At 46.0% G+C, this 20,979-nt stretch overlaps 1 protein-coding gene and 1 pseudogene across 1 annotated transcript; one reads left to right on the top strand and one right to left on the bottom strand.

Annotated features, from left to right (window-relative positions):
• Positions 1 to 4,444: 4,444 nt before the first annotated feature.
• On the bottom strand, positions 4,445 to 20,243 carry GMFB (glia maturation factor beta). The gene is made up of 7 exons (XM_063399661.1): positions 20,140 to 20,243; positions 17,545 to 17,641; positions 17,101 to 17,150; positions 16,115 to 16,164; positions 15,020 to 15,102; positions 13,740 to 13,813; positions 4,445 to 11,445 (listed from the first exon to the last, which is right to left on the bottom strand). Exons 1-7 carry the CDS (start codon positions 20,140 to 20,142, stop codon positions 11,374 to 11,376), a joined length of 429 nt encoding a protein of 142 aa, XP_063255731.1. The 5' UTR covers positions 20,143 to 20,243; the 3' UTR covers positions 4,445 to 11,373.
• LOC134551714 (splicing factor YJU2-like) lies at positions 9,926 to 10,869 on the top strand (annotated as a pseudogene).
• Positions 20,244 to 20,979: the final 736 nt, after the last annotated feature.

Below are 20,979 nucleotides of genomic sequence, written 5' to 3'. Positions count from 1 at the left end.
TGGGGCTCATGGCATGGAACAGCAGGAATGGGGGTGCCATTGTGTGCCTTTCAAACAGCCTGAACAGGACTTCCCTGTCACGGGAGTAAATTTGCCGTGAAAGACAGACAGACGTGCTGCTTTCCCAGTGTTTACATCTGTTCTGCATTCAGAGTCCCTCTGGATGATAATTGCTGCTGTCTCCCCTCTGTCCCCTGCTGAGGAGCTGTGAGAGCTGTCAGGGGAGTTTCTGCCCAGCTTCATCACGTTCTGTAGGAGACACCTCATGTTGCTCCAGAGGTGAACAGGGTTAACCCAGAGCATGTTTGCAGTCCCTGAAGGAATGAAACACGACAGGACAGTCCAGTGGAGACAATCCCCCCGCAGTGGGACACAATGGGCCACTCTGATTAACCACATCTATGCAAATGCATTGAAATCATCCCCTTCACTTCATGGCCAGAGCAAGGACAGGGAGGTTACACAGAGCACGGCGAGGCTGCACAGGATGCTGCACATACACACTGCACTGGACAGCCTGTTATCCACACAGGATCACAGCATCTTAACAGCACCCAGAAGAACAGCAGACATGGAAAAAGCCTGCAAGAGCTGGAGGGGAACGGTGCCCAAGTTTGCATTGATGTGAACTTACAATCATGGAATCCCAGAACGGTTTGGGTTGGAAGGGACCTTAAAGATCATCTGGTTCCCCCTGCCATAGGCACGGACACCTTCCACTGGCCCAGGTTGCTCCAAGCCCTGTCGAACCTGGCCCTGAACACTTCCAGGGATGGAAAATCCACAGCTTCTCTGGATAATCTGTGCCAGTGCCTCACCACCCTCACAGTCAAACCTTTTTTCAGATACTCAATATAAACCTACTCTTTCAGTTTGAAGCCATTCCCCTTCGTCCTGGTACTCCGGGCCCCTGTAAATATTCTCTCTCCATCTTTCTTTTTAGGGTCCCTTGAGGTGCTGGAAACCTTCTCTTTTCCAGGCTGAACAATCCAAATTCTCTCAGTCTTTGCTCACAGCAGAGGTGCCCTCTGGTCCCTCTGATCAACTTGGTGGCCCCCTGAGGAATCACTCCAACAGGCCGATGACATGGCAGCAGTGTCCGAACCAACACCAGAAAATATTCAGTTTGGTATTTCACCCTTTGCTGCTTCTCACAAAATGAAACTTGAGTGTTAATAGAAAACTTGATCTATGCAATTGCTCAGCCTTATGTTCAACATTTCAATATAGAAACCTGCCAAATACAAATGTGTATTAATTGGAAAAGTCAAAAGCTAAAGCCAGGGGGTCCTTGTACTTCAGAACTGTATTTATTAAAGCAATGCTGGAATTGATATTTCCACAACACAGCACAAACCAAGGCAGTGCACTCCCTTACTCTACAGCCCGGAGAGTAATGCCAGTTCCCCAAGATGTTGATCCCAGATTCGCATTTTGAGAACAACAACTCCTTTTCCCTGCTGTACTGTAGGAACTTATACACCTACATATTTAGCAGTTCAAGACTGCTGTTCAGGAACACCAGAGCTGCCTCTCAGAACCCAGAAAAAGTCTCTTCCCCAGCAGTTATCATTTAAACTGTGTGCCCAGACCAGCCTCGAGGCCAGCTCAGCACACAGGACCAATTCCCTTGGCTCAGTTCCCTTCTGGAGGAGGTGGGAACAAATTATATCATCTCCACAGCTGTCCTTCTGCTGCCAGAGAAGCACTTACCTGCCCTAAGGGAAGCTCCTGCAGAGAATGGAACTAAATTGGAGTTACACATGTAGAAGCCAAATTTCCAGCATTTATAAACCCCTCTGTGCAGGCTTTCCTACAGGAAGCTGAGCTTGATTTCTTTAGACCTTGCAGTACATCACCTAAACTGCAGCTGACACAACTGTGCCAACTAACAAGTGCAGGGGATGACTCACCTTCCGTTTTGTTCCAAGGGTGAGGCCCACCTTAAATCCTCACTCGTGCCACACAGGAGCACAGCTGAACAAACTGCAGCCACTCTTACACCCGCAGAGCACCTCACGTCCCTCCCATGGCCCCACCAGCCCTCCCTCCCAAGGCTGCTCAGTATCTGTTCTGCCTCTCTGTGGCACCCGATCAGAATCTCACCCACCTGTGCTTGGCTTCCCACCCTCACCTGCACATAAACAGTAAAGTGCAGGAAATCCACCTGTGCAGAGCTTGGGAGAGCCAGCCTGTATTCCAGTCAATCCCAGGGAACAGCAGGCACAGGCATACCCACAGTGTCACACACGGACAGTGACTGCCCCAGCTTCCATCCCTGGAAGTGTCCAAGGCCAGGTTGGACATGGCTTGGAACAGCCTGGGATAGTGGAAGGTATCCCTGCCATGGCAGCAGTGGAACTGGATAGTATTTAAGGTCTCAACCTAAACCATCCTATGATTCCTCTTTCAGCTCCTCCAGAACAAAGTACAGCTCTCCTCTGTAATTCCCACCCTGCCAAGCCACGGGATCTCCTTTGCAAACTCCCAGCCCTGGGCAAGCTGTCTCTTCACTCACCTGGAAGGGAAAGCACCAGCTGTGAGATACTCAGACTGCAGGTACACTGCAGGCTTGTCCTGCTGTGCAGGGGGTTGCATTTTGATTCCTGCTCCCTCTCTTGCTTTGACTTCAATCACCACTCAATTGACCTTTTCATCGTAACTATTACAATCCAATGACCTTTCCTGAGTGGAAGCAGCTGCCCTTCACTTCATATCCCTGGATCTCCTGGCAATTCTCTTTATTTTGTTGTTGTTTTTACCGCCTGTGATGTGACAGTACCAATAAACTATTGCCCATTTCCTAGTGAAGCACACTCAGTGACCAGCAGAGAATGCCACAGGACCCCACAGGTGCCCTTCTCCTCCCATAGGAGAGCTTTTATTCCTTTTGTTCCTCTCCTTTTCTGGAGAACTGTTGTGAGGGGTGGTTAGGAGTGCCGTGACCTTGGCATCCTGAAAAGGCCCTGGGGGGCACAGGCACCTCCAAGCCGCTGGAGTGATTTAGGTCTTTTGTGAAAGCCGCAGGATTGGGCAACACGGAATAAAAGGATGGAGCCTTCAGGTGGAGATCTCCAGGAGCTGTATTCTTCAGAGGGATCTGGGGAGAAAAGACTGGAAAGCCTGGAAAAGCAGGGCTTTTTATAGAGGGGAGGCAAGGGGTTACACAACTTGGCCGATCAGGTTAGGGATTGAGAAATGGACCAGCCAGGGGAAGGACTGAAATCAGACCCATTACCTGGGGTAAAAGGGAGGGAAGGAACCAATGGGGTACAGTTAACCTGGTACTGATAAGCCTTATGGGGGAGGAACACACCTTATCACGATGGGAGATGACACAGATAAGCCTTAAGAGGGAGGAACACACCTTATCAATATGGGAGGTGGCAGCCCCCTCAGGTTTCTTCCCTAGGGTCTTACCACAGCCCTGAAGCCTGGGGCCTGCTGTCTCTCCAGGGACAGTGTCCTCACCACGGCCAGGCTCCACAGCCTCCCGAGGCTGTGCTCCCTCCACAGAGAACCCTTCTTCTCCCACAGCAGCTTCTTCTTCCCCGAGCTTTTGGCAACAGATTTTGCCTTTCAGCGACTGAGATGCCATTCAGAGCCAGATGTGCTGAAGCAGCTGTGCATTTTCTCCTTCACAGAGTTCCCTCACCTGGGAGCAAAAGGGTTTTTCTGTCATGTCTAATCTGTGGCCTGTTAATGCTGTTCTTCCGTGTTGGCAGAAACAATCTATGTCAGGTACTGGAGCTGAATTCCTTGGATTATACTTGGCAGTTTTTTCAACAATAGAGGAATCAAAGTCTCCAAAGACTGTGACAGGATGAAACAAGAACGCAGAACACAGAAAGCAAGAACGCAGAAAAAGAGGGCTTAGATCAAATTAATGCAGTGGCCTCTTGGGCAGGAAAGAGATGAGCCTGTGGGAAGGTCAAAGTACTAAGTTCCTCTGTCTCCTTCAAGCTTTGGGGTCTCCCTGACAGCTACTCTGGCACTGTTCAGGGGGCACCTGCACACTGTATTGTATTCCACAGCTCCGGGTTCTGCCCTGTGGGAAAGGTGGAACAGGGACGTTTATGTGACATTCCAGGCTGACACCGAGCCCCACGCTGCCTCGCACCTCATCTGGAGGTGGTGGGAGGTCTGCGACACAAAGGTGCAAAGCAGCAGAGCACAGCAGTTCCCTGCAGTATTCCAAGAGCTCCTCTCCTCCCCAGCACAGCAGATGGAAACAGGAATTATTTTAGGTACAACAGCAAATGACGGAGCAGTTGAAACTGAAGACACACTACAAGTTCAACACAAACTCCAGGAAGCTGAGAAAAGGAAGAAGATCACACCGAGCATTACCAGATCTTCCCTGTCACACAGGGACCACTTCGCAATTAAAACAGGGCAACACAACCTCTTAATGAAACATTTTATTTAACCAATACAAGCACCATGCTTAGCAATAAAAGATTTGGTTTAAAGTAAACATGCAATGTGAAGTAGCAGAGACTAAACAGCAGATGGAAGTTGCACTGGTTACTGGTATTTTCACGGAACTGCCAAATTCTGAAATCTGGCCGTGAACCTCACACACCTTTTAAGGCAATGAGTCTGAACCACAGCACAAACACAGGAGTTTCACTGAGCCCCTTCTCCTGTCCTACCACGGCTCCATTTCACAGTCACTACATGTATGTATTAAAAAAGTGTTCATGTTTATTTTTGGAATGCACTGAAGTAAGGAATTGAATTCTCTTGCTTCTGCCTGTTTGAGTCAGACCCCTGCCATTGTTTCTATTTTACAGTTAAAGATACAAAAGTGGAATCCTGGTACAAATGCAAAGATGCTCCTTTGGAGAAGTGAAAAAGGTGTCAACACCTGCATTATTGCCTCCTTTATTAGAACAGTATTCATGATACTAGAAATACACTTAAACCATCAAATACCAGCATTTACATTTTTTTGTTAAAAATATTCATAACACTACAAATCTATTTCATGAGCTGACATGCAAACTCATGCTTTAATTCAGCTTACCATCAATGAATAGGATTACAAGAGCTGTATCCCAGCCATCTAGTCAATATTTAAAGCAAACCTGATTAATTGTGGCAGAAGTCTCCCTTGGAGAGACCTTTAACTCCAGATCAAGGATTTTATGGCCAGCTTACTAACTCCTGAAAAATAGGAGCTACCAATGGAAAATGCTGACTCTCAGACCTTTAGCTACAAAGGCTCCCCTAGGTTAATTTATATTGTCCTTTAGAGGTCTGAAAATTCAGGAGAAATGTGTGATTAGAGATGGGCAACTCACCAGCAAAGCCCAGCTGGAGCATACTGGCCTGAACATGGACTCATCTGCCTCCCACTGAGCCAAAGGGGGCAGCAACACAGAACACACAGTCCTACAGATAAGGTGGGGAAAGGATGTTATGAAAACAAGGATTATTGTGCAGGAAAGACCTGAACATAATGATGTCTTTGTTTAATCAAGTGCTAGCACTACCTGCATCTCCAGAGCCCAGCACAATTAGCAGCAGCCAGTTGTGTCAAAACACTGCATTAAGAGCAAGGAGAACACAAACAAGGCTGAACAGCAAACACCCTCTGCACACTCATCCTCCCAGAACCTGCAGCTGCTTCCACAGCTCAGCCAGGGGAGGGAGAGCAGCTGCCAGGCAGGGCTGGCTGAAGGGTAATACTGGTGGGCTGAGCAGCATCAACAGCACCTTCCAGGAGAAACTGGCCTTGAACACTCTCGTGAAGATCTGTGCGCTCCCTGCAAGGCTACAGGGGCAGCACTCAAGGCAGAAAGTGCTTAAGTGAGGCACGAGAAATGCGAAGTGGAAGAACTCAGCTGAAGGTTCAGCTGTAAGGAGTAATGTTTTCTTGGCAGAAGTGGAGCAATTCAGAGATGAAAGGTCAAATTGGATAATTTCACGCAGCAGCTCCCTCCTGATACAGGCCTCCTGTACAGTTCTTTTTGTGCAGACCTGTGCAGGCAGCAGTTGGCTGCTGGCAGCCCACCAGTGTACAAAGTACAACAGACATGATTAATCCAGTTTTTCCCCACTGCAAATCAAGCCGAACATTCCAAGCAGCAGCTTCCCTCTCGCCCACACTGTACTTTGACATGCCTCACCTTTAGTACAATCCCCAAAAAACCTCAAAAGAGATTCTTGCTGTTTCCAGATGCTTGGAATGACGCTACCCTTTAAGCCCAAGTCTTATTTATACAATGTTTGTCACAAAAGACATTGTTTTTATTGATCTGCAGTACAGAATGATCAAGCAACAGTTTCATAATCAACATTTTTTTGTCCAGAGAAATGAAATTGCTTTTCCAGTTCAGTACGTTAACAAAGAAATTCAATTACAAGCACTTGTTTCCTGCACCAAAAGATCAATTTAATTGGATCATTCCAACATGTATTTGGAAAAGCTCCTCTCAAGTCCGATTTATATACAAATAAATGAGCAATAACATCAAACTAGAAAGAGATTTACCAACACTGAAGACCTTTGCCAATGAATTCCTTGTGATCTTGCAGGAATTAGTGTTTTACCACTAACACGGCCTATGTTGACAAATGAAAAATAACCCACTTTCAGCAAAGGTTTCACAGCATGAAATACTGGCCTCCAAATTTAACACTGGTTCCTTCCAGCGAGCAGATTGGTTGTGGCAGCTGTATTTTAAGGTATGTTATCAACAGGAAGCTGCTCTTTACGCAGATACTTGTTCAGTAGCACAACAAACACTCATGAGCAGGATAGGGAGAGACTGTCCCATGAGTGCTCCTCCTGCCACAGCACGGGCTGGATGTGTCCCACATCAGACAACTACTCTAGTCAATAAAAAACAGACCTGTAAAAAGACTGGTCGTTTATAAAAGTTAAATACTATTTTCACATTAAGTTTGCTGTTTCAAAGAGATGAACTGTTAAGTAGATGAAAATCAAATGATCACTTGTGTAAAAGCTTATCTGGAATGTAATTTTGACCAAAAAGCCATTAAGAAAGTTAGAGGTTGTAATTAAAGTACTCAAAAGCTACGTGTGGCCAACTTTTATAACAAAAGAGATATAAATCGTTCATTATCGTGAAAAGATTTAACCTCCTGACTCCTACAAATGGAGCAGATGATTGGAATTTCAAAGAAAATGAGGTTGGCTTTTTGTTTTAACAGATGTCAACTGCAGCACGAGGCACTAGGAACAAATATTACTTGGATTCTTTAACAAAGTTTTTTACCAAATTTGTAAGAAGTGGCAGTGTAAAATTCTCAAATCCTTTTAAAGCTAACAAATGAAAGGCACACAGTATCACCAGGTGTTCAGATAACAGGAAATGAGCAGAGGTAAACTTCTCAACAGTGTTAGAATAGAGATGCAAGAAGGAATCTGGTACGAGAGGAACCAGAGTTGTAGTTCAGCCCTTAGTTATCAGCAAGTTCCTGTGAGACTGTATTAGCATGACAACTGGACAGTCAAAGCCTTGCCCTGAAATTTAGGAGGATTGACTCAGGCAACGGAGGAACTACTGGAATGACAAAAATTACTTCCAAGAATTTGAGACAGTTCACATGGACTCAATGGAACGATAAATGGATGGATTTGCTGTACAAGGATTTTGATTTTTTAACACCAAACAAGTGTTTCCGGTGAGCAGTTTTCAAAATTGAGAAGACACTAAGCCAAAAAATCAGGTAAGTGGCAGCACATGGTGGCCTACAGCTGGCCTGTGGGCCTCACAGTTATAAACTAATTCTACCTTTACAACTGAAACATGGTTGATTATATGATTACCTTAATTATGTAACTGGACCAGTAAGGCCTGTTGGGGATTGGGGCTGGCTGGTCGGGTGGCAGCTGGCTGGGCCAGTGAGCATTAACTGCACGTGCCCTGTGATCTACAGGAGGACGGGTCTCAAAGGTGGCTGCTGCTGCACGATCTTTGCGTGTTGCTTTCGTGCCTCGGACGCATCACACGTGACACGTGGTGAGCACTGGTGTGATACAACGAACCCCCATGGACACTGCAGAGAGGCAGCAGCGGGAATTGCCGCCTGCAGTGCCTGAGGCTGCGGAGAGCAGCGGGGATGGCAGCAGGGATAGCAGTGGGAATCGCTGCCGGCAGCTGTCAGGGCTGCGGAGAACGGCGGAAAAAGCAATGGAATCCCGGCGGAGCAGTGGATGCAGCTGTGGAAAGTGGTGGAGAACCCTGTGGGTCTGGATCCCCCTTTTATGGGAGTAGAAGATGCCATCAGGAAAGAAAAATATGGGAGTGTGAACCCCAGTACATGAAGACCCCATTATGAAGGTATGGATTCCTTTTTTAAAGAAACACGGGTAAGATACAATGAGCAGGCTTTACTGGCCCTGCCAACGTGGTCCAAGAAACACGGACTGTATATAACTGAAGGAAGCGCTCCAGATTTAAAAACATGGGAGCAGGTTGGAAGGTTTATAATCAGAGGAGCCTCCCTCGGAGATGAGGCAGCCATCAATGTGATAAAACCCTGGAGGCTTTGAGTGGACTTGTTAAGGCAGTTAAAAGCTGAGCGTGACAAGAGAACGGCGGTGGGGACACTGTGGGCACCAACTGAGGCCGGCAGAGAGGAGAGGGCACTGGGAGGAGCAGCAGGAGGCGTGGGCGCTGGAACGGACGCGCAAGAGAGAAGGACGGGCAAAGCAGCCACACGAGGTTGTGCTGCCACTCCATGCTGGGACTTTCCCCTGGAGAAGAGTCCCACGGCAGTGCAGGGCTGCGCTTCCAGCTTGCGCCAGGGCACCTTTTCCAGGGAGCAGAGCAGCACTGCTGGCCTGTGCTGGGACACACTGACAGTGGAACGCGCTGATCCCGCTGCAAACTCACCCAGCCGTGCTAAGCTGTATCCTGCTGCTGTGGAGAGGCATCGAGTGCGCCTGCACAGCCATCCCAACAGCACACTGGAGTCACATGTGTCCTGTGTCACCACAAACATGCTCGGACTGCCTCATCCTGGAGCTCATTGGCCAGACTGTGAGACCACACCTAAAATGCTGCCTCCACTGGTGTCTTGGGTTGCAATGCAAGATCTAACCAAAAGCATGTATTCTTTACCATCTCCTGAAGCTGGTTTGGGAGGTGTTTCTTGCTCTCTCCTATAACCCATCCCATGTATCTCCAGGAGGGGAGGGGGGCAGGTGTCTTCTGTTAATGTGCCAGCTGCTAAAACCAGCTGTGGCAGTGTTCTTTATCTCTTCCACCACCCATCCCTCCCTCCAGGGGGAATCATCTGTCAATGGGCCATTAAGGCTCATTGCATGACTGATAAAATTCCATCATTCCATTGTGAGATGCTCCATGCAGTGGAAGGAGCCCAGCATTCCTACCTGGATAAAACCTGAGAGTCAGAACACCAGGACAGCCTGTGTGCACTGCATTCCCAGAGGAACACCAGACCCATCTCCCCACCACTGGACCTTCAGAAGAAACGACACCCTGCTACAGGATCACCTCTGCTCCCACAGAGCCACATCTGTCACTGCAAGAGGACTTAATTGGACTGGTCCCAACACCCTGACCAACAGGGTGTCAGGTTGTATTCTGACTCTGTCAGTGTTTTTTTCTTTTTGTTTGTTTGTTTGCTTTTTTGTACTGCTACATTTTTACTTTTAATATTCTTAGTCAAGAACTGTTATTCCTATTCTTATATCTTTGCTTGAAAGTCCCTTTATTTCAAAATTATAACAGTTCAGAGGGAGGGGGTTTATATTCTCCATTCCAAGTGAAGCTTTCCCTAGCAGACACCTGTCCTTCCAAACCAAGACAACTGGACACACCCACCCACTGCTGCCGCTGGTGGGCAGACGTGGGGACCCGTCATTGTGTGGAAGTCAAGCCTGTGTCAAACGCGGAAGCACCGGGGATCGGGAGAAGCCACCGCAATGGCAGAACAGAAAGTGCTAAACAAATATTACCCCCCGGACTTTGACCTGGCAGAGATCCCAAAGCTCAGGCTCCCAAAGGACCAGCAGAACGTGGTGAGGCTCGCGGCCCCCTTCAACGTGAGGTGCAAGACATGTGGGGAATAGATCTACGAGGGCAAGAAGTTCAATGCCCGTAAGGAGACGGTGCAGAACGAGCTCTACCTGGGGCTGCCCCTCTTCCGCTTCTACATCAAGTGCACGCGCTGCCTGGCTGAGATCACCTTCAAGACAGACCCCGAGAACATGGATTACACCATGGAGCACGGCGCCGTGAGGAACTTCCAGGCAGAGAAGCTCCTGGAGGACAAGAGGCTGCAGAAGGAGAGGGAAGAGCTCAACAATCCCATGAAGGTCCTGGAGAACTGAACCAAAGACTCCAGGCTGGAGATGGAGGTTCTGGAGAACCTGCAGGAGATGAAGGAGCTCAACCAACGCCAGGATTTTGAGGCCATGCTGATGCAGTAGAAGGAGCTGGAGGAGGAGCAGAGGTGCAAGGAACAGGAGGAGGATGAGCAGGAGATGAAGGCCATGCTGAAACAGGCCCAGAACCGCCAGCTCCTGGTGGATTCTGACTCCAGGAACCAGCAAAACCCCGCCTGAATCCCACAGCCCAAACAAAACCCACGGACATCCTGCAGGAGGACCCCCAGCCCCAGAGCAAGAAGCCGAGGACGGAGAGCTGGGAGTGGAGCGTGGGCAAGCTCAGCAAGCTCGCCAGCAAGGCCCAGCTGGCCGGGCTGGTGGCCTGCAGGAAGCAGAAGCTGGATCCTGCCCTGGAGAACAAGATGGAATCCCAAGGCAGCGTGGCCAACACCAGCTTGCTTCCAGCAGCAGCAGCAGCCACGTCCTCGCTGGGTTTGCTGGGAGCCTACTCAGACAGCGAGGAGAGTGTCAGTGACTGAGGAGCCAACGGGGCAGGGAGGGAGCAGCGGCTGTCTCTGCTGCTCCTGGAGCCCACAGAGCTGGAAGCACAGCCACAGGCCTGGGAGATTGTTGGGAAAAAAACCAAAAGCAACGACAGTACATAAATTCTGCATATAAATGGCTAATGTGTGTCATAAGGATGCGTTTGTAGCTCAGAAAAAGTTAGCGTCAGCTTCCAAACGATGTTTGTACACGGTTATAAATCCAGAACTGAACTATTTTAGTTACAGAAATATTAGTCACAGGAGTGCAAAAGGAGTCCCTGCAGAGGAGTATTCCCTTTTAGCAGGTACAAATAAGGAAACACCTGCAAAGATTTGTTACTTCAAGGAGACAGACCTGCCATTCTTTGCACAAACTCTGCACAAGAGAGATACTGCAGGAGACAGCTGTGAATACAGTGCATTGCTTGGATGTAAGTATTCATGTCTAGATCCAGTATCACCAGGATGGTACATAAATACTTAGAACAAAGGTTTTCCTTAGTGGAAGAAGCCCAGTTTCTCACGCAGCCATTCTTCAGTTAGGTCTTCTGTATTTCTGATTTCGAATACCTAAACAAAATGGCATTGCATCAATTCCTACGGGATGGCACTGGAAAGGGACAAGCACACAATGCAAGCAGCACCTTTCCACACGTGCTGCCTGAGCTGCAATAAAAACCACTCACCAACCTACAATTTTCAGGTGCTTTCTTGAAAGCATCAGATCAGAGGAAAATACCCAAGACTAAGTGACCAAAACATCACTAACATGAACAAGAATCTTGTAATTGCTATTTCTAGGGCTTCACTCTTGTCCCTTAAGAATTTGAGATACATTTGAAAATAACCCTGAAGTGGCCCCATCTCAGATGCATTATCTCAGCAAGATGGTATTTTGAAGAATACTAATTAATTTAATATCTGGGTTGATTTAAGCCCAAAGTTCAGGAATTTTGGTCAGTACAACACACAGTTATTTTTTCTTTGAACTGAAATAAATTCCTAATATCCAGTAGCATATTATTTTACCTGCAAAATACCTCAAAATAAAAAACTTGGGAAAAAAACCTAAAATCCTAAAAGCATAGGATGGTTTGGGTTGCAAGGGACCTTAAAGACCATCCAGTTCCAATTCCCTGCCATGGCAGGGACACCTTCCACTATCCCAGGTTGCTACAAGCTCCATCCAACCTGACCATGAACCTTTCCAGGGATGTGGCAGCCACAGCATCTCTGGCCAAACCCCCAAAACAACCTAAAAACTACTAACCCAAAGCTTTGCGAAATCTTTAATGAATCTCTAATACAGCCTTGAAGCAGAAAACAAGGTCCAAACCACCAATATACTCTTTACATTCCACATAGGCAAGTAACTGGTTAGGGTTTGGGGTTTTTTTTAATAGCCTGAAGAGAAACTATGTTAATTATGCATTGATTTCTGGAGTCTATGAGATGCCCAAAGACAAAAGTCAGGTAATTTTACAAATTCACAGGCCTTTAAAATAGAGAAACCCCCAAAATCAGTGTTACAAGAACAGAACAGGTTAACAGGAGCCAAGCTAATGTGCAAGTCACTCTCATCGAGAGACTGATGAGAGAACTCAGCTGAGTCATGAGCAAAAATCACACCCAGGAGGAAGTCACAGCATGAGTTAAAATGAAACACAGCTCAGCATGTGGCAAGAATAAAGCACATTTGAAGAGCAAGCAGGCAACCCCAACTGGAGACAGCCTGTGTTCTCAGGCTTCAGGAGGAGGATGAATGATCATGAACCTCTGTACCCAGTCCCGGACTTGCATTCAAAAGCCATTCAGGCTGAATTTCTCCCAATTCAGAAGTGATAGGAGCTTCTTCCTGAGCTTTCACCTTCTTCTCACCAACCCTTTCTTCTGCTCACTGAAAACTCTCTTCCTCCTTTCTATCACAGTTATCAGCCCTCTAAGATGCAGCTTCAACAGATCTAAAAAAAGATTTATTGGGGCTGTGCTGATTGTTTCTGCCATCTTCTGCTCCTGTCAATTTGAGGTCTGATTTATAAAGAGATGTCTTTTCTTACAAGGTACAGCTGGAAGAGGCAGAAGTTGGATGGAGAAGGAGCAGCCTGGTCTAGTGGGAGGTGTTTGAGCAAATGAACATGAAGGTCCCTTCCAACCCAAGCCATTCTATGATTCACAGTTCTCTTACTGGCCCAGCAGACATTTTTACTGGCATGTTAATGAACTCAGCAGGATAAGGAAGATCTAAAGGGAAAAGTGCTGCTGGAAGTTCTGCAATCATTTCACATAGTATGAAAAACCTGAAGCAGCTACTGACTCTATTAAGCTTTACTGAGGCAAAAAGGAGTCTAGGTGCCAATTAGGCAAAGATTTCAAAGATCTCCAAAATGAAAAAAGGTGGCATTTCTTTTCTAAAACATACACACAGCCAGGCCTAGTGAATGCAGTGATTTCTTCTGGTGTCAGTACTGGAAGAACTCAACACAGGAAGAAATTGTTCATCACTTGGCACATGTTACTTACTCTGCAGGCTGTTCTGCAAGCATCCAGCCCCAGGAACCAGCTAAACTGATCTGTTCCACACCACACTGAGGCTTTAGTCTATTCTCCCCATCAGTAAATTCCTCCCCCACAGCAAAGATGTCCATCCTACTGAGGGATATTTTTGTTTTAGAGAACACTGTTCCTCCTGGTGTTCTAGGCTACAGAAATCTCCATACATACTCCTCCTTCAGTCTTCCTAAACCAGGCTCTGTTCACTGCAGTCACAATCTCTCACAAAACCCTTCCTGCCATCGGTTCAAGCAAGACACAAAGCAACAACCTGCAGTGAAGGGGGAGAGAATTATTTCAAAAGCTAGTTGTACCTTAGTGAGTTCAGCTGTCTGTACAAGCTTATTCTTGCTTCCAGCATACATCATCTGCTGCTCAGGCTTACATCCTGTAGTTATAGGGGGGAAAAAAGAGTTTGTTTAGTTATTTTGACAGCAACACTGCAAAAATAAGGTTGGGTTGTTTTTTTTTTCGGAATTCAAACTGAAAGCTAAAGACATTTACAGAAAAATTATCAGGTAACTACAAAAGAATATGCTCATTAGTTGCTAAACTCTTTTATATACCTAGTTATTCTAGCTCTGAGAAATGAAGGGTAAAACAATGCAATCAGTTTATCTTCTTCCCAGGGATAACAAGGATAATCCATTAATACCAGCAAGATACACTGCTATAATACAGAACACAGATGGAAGCCCAGGAGCAATTTGCCCAAACCAAGATGCCGATTATTTGTCTTCTATTAAAATTACACAGTGCCCTGTGCAGGTAAGTTGATGTTGAGGGTTGCTGTGACACAAGCAGAGGGTGCTCCATACTGCTCTCTACAAACTTGGAATGATCCAGGATTAGAATCTCCTGGAACAGCCTGTTCCCCCAGCACTTTCACATGCTCTGCGTTAGGGAGCCCCCTTTTCACACATGGCTGTGACAGGCCCTTCAGACTGTCCTCTCACAGCATCCTCTACTGCTGCCCACTACATCCAGGTCCCCTGAAAAGTCTCCTCTCAAATCCCATCCTAACCCTCTCAGAGTCCTGTTCCTTTTGTGGGTAGAATGAAAGGAATAGGATTCTAAGATCCCCAGAAAGAAACGGGTTCCCTTCTCTTTCTGAGATGAGGGGAATTTCTTCCCTCCCAGTCACTCATGTCTGAAGAGACAGGTAAACAATCAGTCAGGAACAGAGGCAGTGTCTTCCAGCCCTCTCACCCCTCACTCCCTGGCCTTACAGGGCCAGGTTTTAAAGATTCCTCAAGATCTGAGGAGTAAACAGGTTAAATTAGGTTAAACCTCCATGAGTAGAGACAGAGTGCTCCAGGCCCTGTCCTTCAGAGGAGGGCTGCTGAGCACACTGAAGCACATTTAAGCAGACACACCTTTTGGCCAGCTAAGCAGGAAACCAACACTCCAGTTCAGGCTTCAGAAGTGGGAAAGAGAGAATCTCTCCTATCATACATCTGAAGTGCTCTAAATGTGAACCTCAAAGGCAGGAAAACCTTCTTGAGAGCACCAAGTAAACAGTTTCATCTTCCCTAGAAAACAATATTCCCAAATTTACAACACACAGTAGCTACCAATCACAAAGTTCACTCACCAACTGGACTGGAGAAGATAAAGCACAATGGATAGGAAACTCTTCCATCTTCATGCTGGTACTTGTAACTATACACAATAAATGTTTTTTCTGAGGTTAAAGAAACTATGAAATCAATTATTTTTGTAGGATATAATCCTCAGTTATCAGAGCTTGCTGCAGGCACAAGTCAGTGTTACATTTTAGATGATGTTTAATTTTGCAATAATAACCTCACTGTTCTGTTTTCACTTCCACATCCGACTTTCAGAACTGGTCCTGCCTCAATGTGAGGGCTGTCCCAGTAGCAATGTTTCACATCAGAGCTAAAAATCACCCTCTCAACAAATATTCCTCTTCCAACTTTGTAAAAAGACTTCCCACACCCACCAGCGTGGTTTTGGCTCAATGAAAGCCAAATTCTTTCTTTGCTGACCAAGAACTTCGTTGTTTCAGGTGTTTTGCTGAATTTGAACCACAGTTTTAGCCAGGACATCTGTTTTACAGCCTCCCACTGCACTGTGGGCATGAAAGACAAGATTCAGAACAGCACAGGGAATGGTGCCAGCCAGCTCTTGAGGCTAATAGGGCAGGTATTTTCTTCACATGTAACTTAATACCCCTTTTATTTCATTAGTTAATTTACTTGACCCTCTTTTGTTCCTTTTCTTTCAAAGCAGGGATTCCTCCCTGGATCACATGCCCACAGCAATTCCACAGAGTAAGTAACTGCAGCAAAACAACAGCCACATCCTGAGCAAGTACCAAAACAGACCCAGAGTTACACAGGCAGATTCCTATATTTAGAAGTAGGCACCAACTGGTATATTTTACTCACTTCTTTACATTACCAACAGCATGGCTTTGCTTTACTTCCCCAAACATTATATAGCCTAAAAGGAAATAAAATGTCAGGAAAGGCTTAAATGAGTCATTGCTTCAACAAGTGGTACAACGGTTCAGTGCAGCCTGAGAACTGATCCCTGGGTTATTACACAAACAAAGGATCAGCAAGATCATGCTACAGCAATTATTGGCCTAAAAAGGTGAGGTCCAACATTTTGAACAGCTTCCAGGAGGGAGTAAGTCCAAGTGGCAGCAGCATAGGAAGGATATCGAGGTTGTCTCTCGGGCAGCTCATCCTTGAGCTCATCGGGAGAAATGCCCTGGTGACATTAAACACAAGCAACATTTGAGCAAGTCTCTCTCACTGGAAGGTTAAAGCAGGGTGATGGGCACTGAAACCCCTGTAAGGCAGATGCTGATCTACAGGTGAATTGATAAAGGCCTCCCAAATGACTACAGCAGTTTAGGAAGACTTGTGTGCCAACAGACTCCTATAACTAAACATAGAATTAATGTTAGCATGAATAATCATCCCTATTTTAGGCATAATGAGTTTAGCAAACATTTTTGGCTCTAGTTGGCTAAGTTGGCAGCTATTGTGCTTTGCCAACCCTAGTGCTAAACAGAAATAAGCAAGCACACACCATGAAGTCAGTTAAAATCAGCTACATAAATCAAAAGTTTGAAAAATTCAGTCCTTCCTCCTTCAGCAAACAAAAAAGAGTCCCCATTACGTTTACATGTTACATTAACATCCAAATTCTAAGCAACAAGAGCTATGGTTAATGCTCAAATCCCTGGGAAGGATTTAGTTTTGCCCTATGGACCATTAAGAAACACCACACACTGGGCTGACCTTATTATGCCACCCATCAAATTTAGAATCTGCAGGGGATTAGCAATCCTGCTTCTAATTGATGGCAGACCAGCTCAGAGGCAAATGTGCAGATCTACGTGGAAACACAGCAGAAATCTCTTCAAAAAGCCAGCAGGTGCCAAAGACACTCTTTACATTGTTAAAACAGCTTTAAAATAACTTTTTTTTTTGTGCAATTAATTAGTCAACTCAATTGCTTCTGCATAGTTTCACTATTAATGGTGCTGTGCTTTACATGCAGAGTGACCATGCATTTAAATAAGCTCATGACCCAAATTAGATTAAGAGTTTGATAACAATTTGAAACTAAGGCAGTACCTTAGAGACAACAATATATTGCAGGCTGAAGATATTCTTATTTACAATTCATTTAACAAACCTCATGCTCCTCATCCAGCACCACCAACTGCTTATCCTTGTCGATTTTCACTGTAAATCAAAATAAAACACAGATCAATGGTTTTTTTCAATCGATTTATACAATGGATGCATGAAGCTTTTTAGCACTCAACAATTACAGTCCTTGTGATTCTGTTTTTCTTCTTCAGTGTAGCCCATGACTTCCCAAAATCATTTTACAAACAGTGGTAGACTCTGAGCCATAATTAAATATAAATACTCTGCTAAGAGCAGATGGAGACTTGAATCCTAAGAACAGCACAGTTTTATTGTTAAAATTACAGGCAGAACTGGAAGTGCTACAGCTCAGAGAACAAACATCCTCCTGGCTCATGCTGACCTGATACAGCAGCAACGTTACACAGGGAAGAAAAGAGGAGAGAGGATTTTCTGACAATTTTTGTCAGGCATCTTTGGAACTTACTTATAATGGCAGCATTGTTGGTCTCTTTGCGAAATCGGAATTTTCTCAGTTTCTCCACCAGGTCTTCAGCAACATCACAAACCACCAGAGATTCACTCTGCAAAAAGGAAATGGCAGAGGGAGGGAGAGATAAATCCTTCTAGAAATTGAAGCAGACAATAAAATCCCTGTGTCACACATATCTGTGCATAAACCCTACTGAAGACAGCCTGCATGCAGCTTGTCCAAAGCTTCAGAGCATCACATAAACCAGAAAAAACATGCGTGAAAGCAAATTCTTTTTCTTTTTTAAAAAACACATTAACAGAACATTTATCCATTTTGATTTCCCGATTCAAAGCCACACAGTTAACTAGGAATATTTCATTAAATACTCCTGAAGTGGGATTATTCTCAGATCTCTTAGAAGTAAACTTTACACTTCAGAAGTAGATTTTTACACTTCTACACCTAAAAAGTAAATTTTGCACTTCATTTTCCAAGCCTTGAAATAAGGGAGTCCCTTAGAGTGGCAGCAAATGGGATCAAGTAATTTAAGCATTTAACATTATAAGAGCTACTATTTGTTTTTAGGAACAACATTGTCCTTGTTTATTTTTACCCACAATTATTTGACTTCTGAGATTCACACACACAGAAAGATTTTCAGACATTTGAACCCAAAAATGTGCAGCCATTTCCCCCCGTGCACACCAAGCTCTCAGCAGAGATGCTCAGATAACATATTAGTCATCACCGTGAAGATGAGGAAGGAAATTATTGTTTCACAAGCAGCCATGCAGGTTGTCTTCCCTTACACATGCAATTTCTGAACTGCACCAAGCCAACCACTGCCATTTCCTGAGCAACATTTTATACACACAACCTCCATCACCACGGGGTTCATGCCAGCTTCATAAAGAAGTTACTCAAAATCTGCAGTTTATACTGTATTTGTGAACTCCCAAGGCATCAAGAACTCTGTACCAAAGTAACTGTATTGCAAGGTTTCCTTAAAAAAATTCCTCAGATTAAAAAATTGTGCAAGATTACCAATCAAAAGCTCTAATAAAGAATTCTTGCATTGAGACAAGGTTTTAAACCAGAATGTCATTATTTAAGCTCTCAGTTCTGTCTCCTCGTGTTCAACATTGTGAATTTCCCCCAGAATGCAAACGGGTGGCTCTGCTTCCCCACTTCCAATATGCCACGTTTGTTGTTGCTCCTGAAAAGATTTCCACCTTGACCAAATATTGGCACAAAGTCTCATCCCTCTGCTTCCTCCGGACAGCTGGAGAGGAAATCAGGCTCTGCTGCGAGAGCACAGCTCAGGCACTGCCTGTACAGCCTCCCCGATTTTCCTTTTTTCCCCTAAACGTCAAAGATTGCCCTCAGCTCCCTCTGATCAGCGAGTGGGTTCCTCTGACCCAAACGCGTTAAACTCGATGATCGCAGAGGTCTTTTCCAACCTAAATCATTCTGGATTTTGTGAAATATCCCTAGTACCCACTCTCACTCATTCAGGAAGAAAAACCCTAAAAAATATTTAAAACCTCAACAGAATTCAGGGCTGCATTTCATAGCTGAAGTTGTATTTCTTATAAAATGTCACTAATACCCACTCTCACTAACCCAGGAGGTCTCAATTAAAAAACCCAACAGGATTCAGGGCTGCATTTCAAAGCTGAGGTTATATTTTATATGAAATGCTTTTTTGTGAAGGAACATTTTCTCCCAATCCTCTGCTTCTCCCAGCAGACGAGCAATGCTCTTGCTCACACCTGTGCAGCCACACAAACACAAATCCCTGAGGGAATCTGAAGGAAAACACTTGGTAACATCAGATTCAGACTGTTTATCGGGGCTAAGCCGGCTCACCAACGCTTGGCTTAACAAAAACTCAAGAAAGCCAAGGCAGGATTGCTGCACAGACACGGACACACCTGCCAACAGCACCGAGGGGATGCTGCTGCTCCCTGCACCCTCCTGTTCAGGTCCCCCTCGGGACACTCACTCCCCTCCCCAATGACAAGTAAACATGAATTTCCCAAAGTGTCTCAAGCACGACCCTCACATGAGAGGCATACATTAAAACAGCCCAAGATTTGATCAAATTTGCTTTGCAACATAGGAGGGTTCACCTCCCCAAACCTTTACTAAAAGCAGCATGCACGGTTCTTCCTTTTTCCAGAACCATTTCTTTACCCATTAGCCAATATTAATGCAAAGTACTCCACAGGGTTCATCCACCAAGCCTTGTTTCTCTTGGTCTATTCCGACCAGCAATCACAGCTCAAGTCCAAATTCACCACTCGGGTGAATTAGTTCAATGAGCAACAATCAGACGTTCTGCAGCGAATTAGCTCGAAACAGAAGAAGACAGGCAACAACCAGGTGCGAACAAGCCATCAGTTATCTCACAGACACATAACCAATTCCTCAGAGGTCAGATCACGCGTTCTCGCGCTGACTATTCTACCATTTCCCTATCGAATCTTTCTGAATCAAATAACTATGCATTGTCTCAGCGGGGTGAGCCCCCTCCCGGACCCCCCCTCTCCCCTCACGATCCCGCCGGGTCTCCCCCTGAGGGAGCGGCGCGAGCTCCCCCCTCACCATCTTGGCGCGCGCACCAACCGCCGCCGCTCGCGCGCCGCCGCCGCCTCCTCCTCACAGGGTTGCGCCCTGCCCCCTCACTGCGCCTGCGTGGCACAAGCCCCGCCCCCTCCCGCCCCCTCCGACCAATCAACAGCGCTCTCCCGGGGTGGGCGGGGCGGTGTCACGCGCCTACGGGCAGCGGGGAGGGTCAAGGCCGCCAAGCGCGGGAGGGGCGGGAAAACGCAGGGTCACGTGATCCCACAGCACCACGCCCCTTCCCTGTTGCCTTGGCAACTGGCGGGCTCGCCCTCAGGCGCCATTTCGCTCTGGGGATCTGAGGGAAGAGCCACGGGACGGGGCGGGTTCGGCTTCACAGCCGTTAATATGCCTTCAAAAGGGCAAGGACTGAAGGTTTGAACCCTGGAATTGGAGCATGAGGCGAATCAAAAGTTGTACTGCTCGCGGTGCTGTTGTGTGTACAAGTGGAGTGTAATTCTGGACGTCACGTGGCGTCTCCACACAAGTCGCAAATAGGAGCAGCCAGAGCTGGACTTCTCCATAATAAGGTCTTAGTGTGAGGCTCCTCAGATGCTGGAGTGAATAGTTGGCGTTTGCTTGCCACTCACAATTTTAGATGCTGTTAGAGCAGAGAAAAAAATGCACTTTCAGGGCTTCCACAGCAGATGTAAGAGCATAATTGCTTTCCTCATTCAGAATGAAAGTACAGATGCAACTCTCACATCTCAGACACAACTTCTAGTGAATTATACTAATGATTTAAACACCACATTTATAAGATAAAACTGCAGATTTTCACCAAGGGCTTCAGCAAACACCACAGAAATGTGAGATTGCTGA

This window comes from Prinia subflava, chromosome 5 (assembly GCF_021018805.1).
Source record: "Prinia subflava isolate CZ2003 ecotype Zambia chromosome 5, Cam_Psub_1.2, whole genome shotgun sequence".
Classification (NCBI taxonomy): domain Eukaryota; kingdom Metazoa; phylum Chordata; class Aves; order Passeriformes; family Cisticolidae; genus Prinia; species Prinia subflava.
The sequence above is the reverse complement of the archived record's forward strand: the minus strand, read 5'-3'. Positions and strand labels throughout refer to the sequence as shown.